We start from the raw sequence: 12,062 nt of genomic DNA, 5'->3' as shown, positions 1-12,062 counted from the left end.
CAGCAATGCATTGCCTATGAGTGCTTGTCATTCTGCATTGGTTGGACATGTGGTCATTGAGTTTACTAAGATTCCAAGGTCACTTTAATTTAATCATTACAATAACATTTGTGAAGCGTGCATGCTGCCTACGTTCCTTATATGCAATATTTTTACACATTTATGCACAGGATTATAACCTTAAAACCACTCCATTGAATATGTTCAAGGCTGTGTTGGACAGATTTTTGATTGACAAGGGAGTGAAGGATCACGGAGGACAGGGAGAAAAGTGGAGTTACGGCCACATTAGAGCAGCCAGACTGGCAGAGCGACTCAAGAAGCCAAATGGCACATTCTTGCTCCTATTTCTTATGTTCTTAATAGTTATGTGTAACTTGACTTCCGGTAGCGGCAATGACCAGCTGAGCCGCATGTTCGGAGGCTCCCGAAAAAAACGGACTTCGGGGCTTTTTTAAAGGCCCCCAACGGAGCTTGAGAGGCAAATCCCGACGGGGGAAGAGGCCAGGAGTCGCCCCAGACGTCCCATGGTGCAGACCAGGAGCGGAGCAGGGAGAGAATCGGGAGGAAAAACTCTTGAAAAAAATCGGGATCCGAAGGACAAAATGGCGGCCGGCGAAAGTTTTGAAGAACTGAAGAAGTGGGTCCAGGAGCAGCAGACGACTCTGCTGCGCTGCTTCCAGGATCTGAAAGTGGAGCTGCTGGAGTCCATCAAGGTAACCAATAGGGAACTGATGGAGACCCAGACGGCCCAGGGGGCTGCGATCCGGGAGCTGCAGCAGCAGGCCGCCAAAAGGGAGGACGAGGTCGTGGCCGTGGTGGGGAAGGTGGAGGTGCACGAGGCGCTCCATAAAATATGGCAGGAGCGGTTCGAGGAGTTGGACAACCGGTCGAGGAGGAAGAATTTACGGATCCTGGGCCTCACGGAGGGGCTGGAGGGGTCGGACCGAGCGGCCTATGTGGTGATGATGCTGAACACGCTGATGGAGGCTGGGTCCTTCCAGGGGCCCCTGGAGTTGGAGGAGGCCCACAGCATTCTGGCTAGGAGGCCCAAGCCGAACGAGCCGCTGCGGGCGGTGTTGGTGAGGTTCCACCGGTTCGTGGATCGTGAGTGTGTGCTCTGGTGGGCCGAGAAGGAGCGGAGCAGCAAATGGGAGAACACAGAGGTGTGGATCTTCCAGGACTGGAGTGCGGAGGTGGCGAGGCGGAGGGCCGGGTTTAACCAGACGAAGGCGGTGCTCCACAGACGGAAGGTGAAGTTTGGAATGCTGCAGCCGGCGCGTCTGTGGGTCACCTACAAGGATCGACACCACTATTTTGAGTCCCCGGAGGAGGCGTGGGCCTTCGTGCAAGCCGAGAAACTGGACACAAACTGAGGGTCCCCCGGATGGGGGATGCTGTAGAATACTGTATTTATTTATACTGTATGTGTATTTGCGGGGTTTAGGGTATGATGTGGGGTGGCCGTAGGGTGGGTGGGGTGATGCCGTACGGGTGTTTTCTTTATGGGTTTTCTAGCAGGAGTTGGGTGGACGGGTTTGGACTGAGGGGTAAACGGGGTGTTTGGGGAGCTGGTGGGGGGGACTGACAATGGGAGTGGCCCTGGAGGAGGCAGGGCCCGGCAGGGCGAAAGCGGGGGCTTTCTGCGGGGTCCCCGCGCTGGGAGAGGGAGGGGGCGGGGTTTTCTTTTCCCGCACAGGAGCGGGGGAGGGTGGACTGGTTGATGGGCACTATGGAGGAGGGGCAGTCCCACGTTGGGAGGAGCCGAAAGTAGGGCGGGAGCCGCCGGGGTCAGCAGAAGATAGCTGGCTCAAGGGAGTGCTGTAGAGGGGGGGGCGCGGCTAGGAGGGGTCCTAGCCTGGGGGGGGAGGGGAGGGGGGGGGGTTGCTTCTGAAACGGTCAGGAAGGAGCTGGAGGACGCAGGGGGTGCTGGAGGGGGGGAGATGCCACCGTGGGAAACTGGCAGAGTGTGGGACGCTGGCCGGGGGTGGGCAAGGGATGGGGTATGGCTAATCGGCAGGGGAAGGGGGCAGGGAGCCCTCGGATCCGGCTGATAACCTAGAACGTGAGGGGGCTGAATGGGCCGGTCAAAAGGGCCCGAATAGTTGCGCACCTGAAGGGATTGAAGGCGGATGTGGCCATGCTCCAGGAGACACACCTGAGAGTGGTGGACCAGGTCCGGCTGAGAAAGGAGTGGGTGGGCCAGGTATTCCACTCAGGGCTGGACGAGAAGAGTAAGGGGGTGGCGATCCTGGTGGGGAAGAAGGTGTCGTTTGAGGCGTTGAAGGTGGTGGCTGACAGTGGCGGGAGGTACGTAATGGTGAGTGGCAAGCTGCAGGGGGAGTGGGTAGTGTTGGTGAATGTTTATGCCCCAAATTGGGACGATGCGGGGTTCATGCGGCGTATGCTGGGCCGCATCCCGGACATGGAGGTAGGGGGCCTGATCATGGGGGGAGACTTTAACACTGTGCTGGATCCCCCATTGGATCGATCCAAGTCCAGGACGGGTAGGAGGTCGGCGGCGGCTAAGGTGCTGAGGGGATTTATGGACCAGATGGGGGGGGTGGACCCTTGGAGGTTTGTGAGGTCAAGGGCCAGGGAATACTCATTTTTCTCCCATGTACATAAGGCCTACTCGAGGATTGACTTTTTTGTCCTGAGCAGGGGGCTGGTGTCGAGGGTGGAGGAAGTGGAATACTCCGCCATTGCCATTTCGGATCATGCCCCGCACTGAATGGACCTCGGGCTGGGGGAAGAGAGGGACCAACGTCCGCTCTGGCGCATGGAGGTGGGGTTGCTGGCAGAGGAGGAGGTGGCCGGGAGGGTCCGGGGGTGTATTGAGAGATACCTCGAAGCCAATGATAACGGGGAGGTTCGGGTGGGGACGGTCTGGGAGGCATTGAAGGCGGTGATGAGGGGGGAATTGATCTCCATCCGAACCCATAGGGAGAGGGGGGAGCAGAAGGAGAGGGAGAGACTGATAGGGGAGATGGTGCAGGTGGATAGGAGATATGCGGAGGCCCCAGAGGAGGGATTGCTGGGGGAGAGGCGTAGCCTTCAGGCCAGATTGGACCTACTGACGACCAGAAAGACGGAAACCCAGTGGAGGAAAGCACAGGGGACGGTGTATGAACACGGGGAGAAGGCGAGCAGGATGCTGGCGCACCAGCTCCGGAAGCGAGACGCGGCCAGGGAGATTGGGGGAGTGAGGGATAGCGCCGGGAAGGTGGTGCGGAGGGGGGTAGATGTCAATGGGGTCTTCAGGGACTTTTATGGGGAACTGTACCGGTCTGAGCCCCTGGTGGAGGAGGGTGGAATGGGGCACTTCCTGGACAGGTTGTGTTTCCCGATGGTGGAAGAGGAGCGGGTGGAGGGACTAGGGGTGCCGATCAAGTTGGAGGAGGTTGGCAAAGGGATAGGGAGCATGCAGTCGGGGAAGGCGCCGGGGCCGGACGGGTTTCCGGCGGAATTCTATAAAAAGTATTTGGACCTGTTGGGCCCCCTGTTGGTCCGGACCTTTAATGAGGCAAGGGAGGGGAGGGCTTTGCCCCCAACTATATCGCGGGCGCTGATTTCCTTGATCCTGAAGCGGGACAAGGACCCTCTGCAGTGTGGATCATATAGGCTGATTTCGTTGCTGAACGCCGATGCTAAGCTGCTGGCAAAGATCCTGGCCACTAGAATAGAGGATTGTGTGCGGGGGTTATACATGAGGACCAGACGGGGTTTGTGAAGGGAAGGCAGCTGAACACAAATGTGCAAAGACTCCTCAATGTCATTATGATGCTGGTGGAAGGGGAGGCGGAGATAGTGGTGGCGTTGGACGCGGAGAAGGCCTTCGATAGGGTGGAGTGGGGGTGCTTGTGGGAGGTGTTGGAGAGGTTTGGGTTTGGGGAGGGGTTTATTCGGTGGGTGAGGCTGCTCTACGAGGCCCCGATGGCAAGTGTAGCCACGAATAGGAGGAGGTCGGAGTATTTTCGGCTGCATCGGGGGACGAGACAGGGGTGCCCCCTGTCCCCCTTGCTCTTCACGTTGGCAATTGAGCCCCTGGCCATGGCATTGAGGGAGTCAGGGAACTGGAGGGGCATGGTGCGGGGGGGGGGGAGGAGCATCGAGTGTCACTGTACGCAGACGACCTGCTGCTGTATGTGGCGGATCCGGTGGGGGGGATGCCGGAGGTGATGAGGATCCTTGGGGAATTTGGGGGTTTCTCGGGGTATAAGCTGAACCTGGGCAAGAGCGAGGTGTTTGTGGTGCATCCGGGAGATCAAGAGGAGGGGATTCGTAGGCTCCCACTGAAGCAGGCAGGGAAGAGTTTCAGGTACCTAGGGGTCCAGGTGGCTGGGAGTTGGGGGACCCTGCACAAGCTCAACCTCACAAGGTTGGTGGAGCAGATGGAGGAGGAGTTTAAGAGGTGGGATATGCTACCGCTGTCACTGGCGGGGAGGGTGCAGTCCGTCAAGATGACGGTGCTCCCGAGGTTTTTGTTCTTGTTCCAGTGCCTCCCCATCTTTATCCCAAAGGCCTTTTTCAGGAGGGTCAACAGCAGTATCACGGGATTTGTGTGAGCGCATGGGACTCCAAGGGTTCGAAGAGTGTTCCTGGAACGAGGCAGGGATAGGGAGGGGCTGGCGTTGCCCAACCTCTGTGGGTATTATTGGGTGGCCAACACAGCGATGGTGCGTAAGTGGGTAATGGGCGAGGAGGGGGCAGCGTGGAAGTGGATGGAGGCGGCGTCTTGTGTGGGCACGAGCCTGGAAGCGCTAGTAACGGCGCCGTTGCCGCTCCCTCCAACGAGGTATACCACGAGCCCGGTGGTGGCGGCTACCCTCAAAATTTGGGGGCAATGGAGACGGCACAGAGAAGAAATGGGGGGCTCGATGGAGGCCCCGATACGGGGGAACCATCGGTTCGTCCCAGGGAGCATTGATGGCGGATTCCGGGGCTGGCACAGGGCAGGGGTTAGGAGGTTGAGGGACCTGTTTGTGGAGGGGAGGTTCGCGAGCTTGGGGGAGTTAGAGGGGAAGTTTGGGCTCCGCCGGGGAACATGTTTAGGTACATCCAGGTGAGGGCGTTTGCCAGGCAGCAGGTAGAGGGGTTCCCCTTGCTTCCTCCATGGGGGGTGCGGGATAGGGTGCTCTCGGGGGTGTGGGTCGGAGGAGGGAGGATCTCGGACATATACCGGGTGATGCAGGAGGTAGACGAGTCCTCGGTGGAGGAACTGAAGGGTAAATGGGAAGAGGAGCTGGGTGGGGAGATTGAGGAGGGGACATGGACGGATGCCCTGGAGAGAGTGAATTCCTCCTCTTCCTGTGCGAGGCTTAGCCTCATACAGTTCAAGGTGCTACATAGGGCTCACATGACCGGGACGAGGATGAGTAGGTTTTTCGGGGGCGAAGACAGGTGTGCTAGGTGCTCGGGGAGCCCAGCGAACCACGTCCATATGTTTTGGGCATGCCCAGCGTTGGGGGAGTTTTGGAAGGGGGTAGCAAAGACGGTGTCAAGGGTGGTGGGATCCAGGGTCGAGCCAGGCTGGGGACTCGCAATTTTTGGGGTGGCAGTGGAACCAGGAGTGCAGGAGGCGATAGAGGCCGGGGTTCTGGCCTTTGCGTCCCTAGTAGCCCGGCGGAGGATTTTGCTCCAATGGAAGGATGCGAGGCCCCCAAGCGTGGAGGCCTGGATCTCGGATATGGCGGGGTTCATTAAATTGGAGAGGGTGAAATTTGCCCTGAGGGGATCAGTAGAAGGGTTTTTCAGGCGGTGGCAGCCCTTTCTGGACTTCCTGGCGGAACGGTAGGGAAATAGGCCGACAGCAGCAGCAACCCGGGGGGGGGGGGGGGGGGGGGGGGGGAGAACTGTACACATGGGTTTGTGGAGGGTGCTATCTCTCTCCCTTGTTTTCTTTTTTTCTTTTTCTCTTTTCTCTGTCTTTTGGTTTCTGGTTTGTTTTTTTTTGTTTTTTCCTTTTGTTTGAAGTTGCTCTTGCAGCTGGGGGGCACTGTCTACGGGGTGTTACCGCGGGTGTACGTTAATAGAGTTATGATGTTTATATTTTGTAAAAACTTCAATAAAAATTATTTATAATTTAAAAAAAGTTATGTGTAACTTAGCCGCGTCACTCCACATTCTGCATTAACTATGATGTAGCTTGTTTAGTTTTTTCCTCCGTTCCTCTGGGGTCACCTGCACTGCTCCCAATAAACTGTACTGCTGCCAGCTCTGGCATACTTCCCTATCTGCCCTCACTGAATAGAAAGTGAAGTACATGAGTGAACATAACTATATTTTGTATTAAACTTTACTTCCTTTACACACACTGCAGGTGGTGCTTCATTGGACCTTAAGGCTTGTCCTCCAAAACCTGCAAAGTGGATCTTGGATATGACTTGGCTAAACCTGGTGGAACTACGTAAACTGAGGCAATTTGCAGATATCTTGGAGCAAGTATGTTAAAAACTGATAAACCAGCTGGGTTTAAGTCTGATGTTGTTGGTTTGAAGTATAAATAAGCAAGACCCTATTATGGTTGCTCTCCAACACCACCTCTCCATTGATTGTGCTCATATGCTCTATGATTCACCAAGTGTTGCCTCCTCAATCCGAATGACTAAAATCCCTGGAGAGCATGCACCTATGAAAATCCTTACAGCAGATGAATCAAGTGATGATGGTGGCTGGGAGTGCTAGTTCTTCAACTTGAGATTTTAATTTTGGCTGGTTCATGGAGTATGATGTCAGTAGAAATAAAAGCAGAAATTGCTTCAAATACTCATCAGGTTTGGAGGTTTGGCAACATCACTGGAGGGAAAAATGGGGGGGGGGGGTAAAAAAGAGTTTTTAGCATGGTGACAGGAAACAGGAGTAGGATTTGTTTTGGGGTCAAAACCCAACTCTCTGGATTAAAGTTGAGATTTTTGATTGGGTAAGCCCTTAGGTGGAATGGATACAGGTTTAAGGATGGCAAATTGTTCCCGAAGCTCTGGGGGCCAGTCGGAGGCTTTCTAACTTGGAGGGTGCAGTAAATCGTAAATTTGAGAAGGCTTCTCAACAAGAAGGTGGCTTCTCATCCGCTTTTTAAAAATATTAATGGGAAAATAAAGAAAACCCAGCCAGCCACCAATGTGGGGTCAGCAAGGAGATGGCATCCTGGCACGCAGTGAGGGCCTGTAAGCGAGTCAGGAGCACACACATGCCACTGGGTGTCCACCTCGAGGCAGTTGATTTGCTCCCATGTGCATTGGGAAACTGGGACTGAATGGAAAATCCTAAGTGTCCGGCACTTGGAATGGTGCCCAGCAACTGACACGATACCTGGGGCTGGTATTTCTGAGTCCCGTCCTCCATTCCCACCTTGAGGGGACCCTGAGTATTCAGCCCATACATTTAACATTTCTGATTGATGACCATTCATCACTCAATAAAAGACGATACTTGTTTTAAGGGACTGCTTCACATAGTGCTTACTTTGCCATACAAAAATACGAGTAGGAAAAGATAATATAAGTGATCATATTGATTTCAATGAAAAGCCTTACATAAATAGAAACATAGAATATAGGATCATGAGTAAGCAATTTAGCTCTTTGAGCCTGCTCTGCCATTCATTATGATCATGGCTGATCATACAACTCAACAAGCTGTTCCCACTTTCCCCTCCTATCCTTTGACCCCTTGGGGCTACCAAGTGCTCTATCTAATTAATTCTTGAAAACATACAATGTTTTGGGCACATCTGCTTTCTGTGGTTGAGAATTCCACAGACTCACCACTCTCGGGGTGAAGGAGTTTCTCCTCATCTCAGTCCGAAATGGTCTACCCGTATCCCCAGATTGTGACCCTTGGTCCTGGATTCCTCTGCCATTTGGAGCATTCTCCCTGCATCTATCCTGTCTAGTCCTGTTAGAATTTTATAAGTTTCTATGAGATTCCCCCCTACCTTTGTTTAAACTTCAGCAAATATAATTCTAACTGACTGAATCTCTCCTCCTATGTCATTCCCACCTTCCCAGAAATAATTCTGGTAAATCTTTGCTGCACTCCCTACATAGCAAGTACATCCTACCTCCGATAAAGAGTTGAAAACTGCACAAGATATTCCAGGTATGGTCTCACCAAGGCCCTGTATAACTGTAGCAAGACATCCCTGCTGCACTCGAATCCTCTTGCTATGAAAGCCAACATACCATTTGCTTTCCTCAGTGCTGGCTGCACCTGCATGCTCACCATTAGCGACACCCAGGTCTCATTGCAAATTCCCCTCTCTCAATCTATAGCCATTCAGATAATAATCAGCCTTACTGTTTTTGATACCAGTGTATAACCTCACATTTATCCACATTATACTGCAGCTGCCATGCATTTACCCACACATTCCCCTTCATAAATCCATGCTGACTCCTCCAAATCTGCCACTAATTTCTAAATGCTCTGCTATTAATTTAATGGACACTAGTGGCTGGTTTAGCCCAGGGCTAAATCGCTGGCTTTGAAATCAGACCAAGGCAGGCCGGCAGCATGGTTCAATACCCGTACCAGCCTCTCTGAACAGGTGCTGGAATGTGGCGACTAGGGGCTTTTCACAATAACTTCATTTGAAGCCTACTTGTGACAATAAGTGATTTTCATTTGACTTCATTTCACTAGCATTTTCCCCACTACTGATGTCAGGTTGACTGGTCCATAACACCCTGTTTTCTCTCTACCTCCCTTTTTAAATAGTGAGGCTATATTAGCTACCCTTCAATCGATAGGAATTGTTCCAGAGTCTACAGAATCTTGAAAGGGACATACATTTGTCTTCACCAATCTTCTTCTGTTCACATACCTATAGAAAGCTTTCCAGTCAGTTTTTATGTTCTCTGAAAGCTTACTCTCGTACTCTACTTCCCCCTTCTTAATCAATTCCTTTGTCCCCCTTTGCTGAATTCTAAATTGCTCCCAATCCACAGGTCTGCTGCTTTCTGGCCAATTTGTATGCCTCTTCCTTGGATCTAATCCTATCTCTAATTTTCCTTGTAAACCATGGTTTGGCCACCTTCCCCATTTTATATTTGCAAAGAAAAGTGAAAATCCAGTCTGAGAACAATGAACAGATGCATGCAATTAATGTCATAAGTAAAAAATTAATTTGAAGAAAAAAAGAGGAGAAACATAAAGTTAACAACAAACATTTTCATAAATATATTAAGGGAAAGATAATTGTAATGAGATTGAAGGCCCATTGAAGACAGATGGAGGCTGGATGATAAGAAAATAGCAGACTTGTTGAATATGTGCTCTGTTTTCAAAGTGGAGGAAGGGAACAAAATCTTAGCGGTACAAGAGCACTTAGAAGTAATTCATGTGAAGAAAAGAGAAGTAATTCATGTGAATGAAAGGGCAATAAAGAAAATAATATGGTTAGCTCTCTATAATTTCTAACCTACTAAAGCCAATAGTAACTACATTTGCCTTGCAATAAATTGCTGGAATACTGTGTTCAATTTTCATCAACTCATTCCATATGCATTGAAATGGTGCAGGAAAATGATAATATGACCAATCCCAAATATAAAGGAGTTCATTCATAAGGAAAGATTAGAGAGATGTTTCCAGTTCTGAAAGAAGGTGATTAACGGTGAACTTCCTCAAATTGCATTAATACAAAAAGTATATCGGGCCGAGTTCTACAGCGTGGTTGCAGCTGTTGTATATGGAGCCGATGGCTGCAACCTGAATTTGGGATACTTTGCTCTGCATTGAGGTGCGAGACGGGTGCCTTATGTCCCCCTTGCTGCCTTTCTGTTTGCACTGGCTATGCAGCTTTTGGCCATTGCGCGAAGGAGCTCAGGGTTGTGGAAAGGGATAGTGCGGGGGTGTGGAGCATAGGGTATCCATATATGCTGATGATCTGTTACTGTACATTTTGGAGCTGAGTGTGTCGGTGGGGAGTATAATGGAGCTGCTCCAAAGATTTGTGTTGTTCTCGGGTTATAAATTGAACCTAGACAAGAGGGAGTACTTTATGGTCTCCCAACCGGGAGTGTGGGTGGGGTCAACCCACTTTAGGTACTTGGGGGGTGTAGGTGGCGTGGGATTGGGGTGGGCTCCAAAGGTACAATTTTACTGGTTTGGTGGGGAGGGTGAAGGCTGATTTGGCAAGGCGGGACAACCTCCCTCTGTTACTGGTGGGTTGGGTGCAGGCAGTTAAACTGAATGTGTTACCACGGTTTTTGTTCCTATTTCAGTGCCTGCCGGTGTTTCTACCAAAATCCTTCTTCAAGGAGATGGACAAATTGATCACCTCGTTAATGGGGGGGGGCGGGGGGGGGGGGGGGGGGGGGGCGGGGGGGGGGCGGGGGGGGGGGGCGGGTGGGCGTTGGCCAGGATTAGGAGGGTGGTTTTGCAGAGAGGGCGACAGGGGGGCTAGGCCTCCCAAATGTACTGTACTATTACTGGACAGCGAATATGGAGAAGGTGTGTGGCTGGGTTAAGTTGGAGGAGGGTGCGTGTAGGGGGTCGGCGCTGTGGGCGCTGCCAATTGTGCCCCTCCTGATGCCACCAGTTAAGTACTCAGTGAGTCCGGTGGTGGTGGCCACTTTGAAGATCTGGATGCAGTTTCAGTAACATTTTAAGCTGCGGGCCTGGTCGGGGGATGTCGATTAGGGGGAGTCATGGGTTTGAGCCGGGGAGAATGGATGTGAGTTTTCGGAGGTGGGATGAGAGAGGGATTAAGGAAATGAAGGATCTGTTTCTTGGGGCACGATTCGCGAGCTTGGAGGAGTTTTGAGAGAAGTATGGGTTGACACAGGAGGAAGGGTTTAGGTACCTACAGGTTCGAGATTTTGCAAGGTAGGTTTTCCCGACATTCCCGATAACACTGGCCTTCTCGCTGTTGGAGAAGGGCTTTCTATCACGATTTAAAAGAGGTCCTGGAGGCAGATAGGGTGTCCATGGAGGGGGTTAAGGTGAAGTGGGAGTGTAGCCACCTGGGGTGGCCACATCCCGATTTCAAAATGGACACTTGCAAAGAGTAAAGGGAAAATTGGACAATGCTAAGAAAACAAGCAGGTGCAAGGTTTGCCTGTGGATTGGAGTTTGCAGCTCCCAGACAAACCGATACTACAATCCATTAGCATAATAATAATGAGCTATCTTCGGGGACAAAAGAGAAACATTTAAGCAAACGATACCAGAGCAGACTCCCCGGCGCCAGGGGAGTCTAAAACAAAGGCAGGCCAACGGTCACCCAGCGATCAAGCAACCACCCCTTTATTGGAGAAAATCAATACAGACGATTAGGACATGGTCCAATTAATTGGGGCCAAGTTCAAAGCCCACCCAAAAGGGCGCGAAGCCCCTTTGGGGTATAAAAAGGAGCCCCCAATACAAATCGCCCTCTTCTTCTTCATCATCTTGGCCTTGGCTCTCAGCACCAGACAAGTAAGTCCAAAGTCAACGCATGCTACGAAATAGGTGCTCCTAGCTACTATTCTATACAAGTTCAATGCCAGCAGCCTCAGAACCGGACAACAGCCATTGTTCCTCTGACCGAAGCTAAGTATAGGCTTTTAGTAGTAGTTGTAGTTTAGTGAGTAGAGTTTGTGCATGAGTATAATGACTGTGTGTGTAAATAAATGTGCATTGATTTCGAACTTACTAACTGGTGTATTGAGTCTTTGATCAGTATTCGGTTTTGAACCTGTGGCGGTATCGAAAAGATACCTGGCGACTCTTGGGCTAGCATAATTAAAACAGAGCAAATTGAGGAGAGCATAACGAGGAACAGGAGGAAGAGCTGGGGGGCCGATGGAAGAGGGACTGTGGTGTGAGGTGCTGCGTAGGGTGAACGCCTCAACATCTTGCGTGAGATTGGGGCTGATACAGTTGAAGCTTGTGTATAGTGCGCACCTCAAAAAAATCAAAAATGTGGGTTGGAAGATGTCTGTGAGCGATGTGGGAAGGGCCCCACAAATCATGTTCATATATTTTGGTCCTGCCTGAAGCTGGAAAGTTATTGGCAGGAGGTATTAAGCACTATCTCGGGGGTGTTGCATATAGATGTGGAGCCTGGTCCCCAGAAG

At 51.6% G+C, this 12,062-nt stretch overlaps 1 protein-coding gene across 1 annotated transcript in view; it reads left to right on the top strand.

Annotated features, from left to right (window-relative positions):
• Nucleotides 1–12,062, top strand: part of dnah5 (dynein, axonemal, heavy chain 5) — a 458,053-nt gene that overhangs the window by 398,247 nt on the left and 47,744 nt on the right. Inside the window, exon 69 of the mRNA XM_038797206.1 lies at nucleotides 6,323–6,444. Within this exon, the coding sequence (XP_038653134.1) occupies nucleotides 6,323–6,444 (122 nt within the window). The remainder of the gene's footprint in view (nucleotides 1–6,322; nucleotides 6,445–12,062) is intronic.

This window comes from Scyliorhinus canicula, chromosome 5, assembly GCF_902713615.1.
Source record: "Scyliorhinus canicula chromosome 5, sScyCan1.1, whole genome shotgun sequence".
In the NCBI taxonomy this organism is placed as follows: domain Eukaryota; kingdom Metazoa; phylum Chordata; class Chondrichthyes; order Carcharhiniformes; family Scyliorhinidae; genus Scyliorhinus; species Scyliorhinus canicula.
Note: the sequence above shows the minus strand (reverse complement) of the source record. Positions and strands in the feature narration are given on the sequence as shown.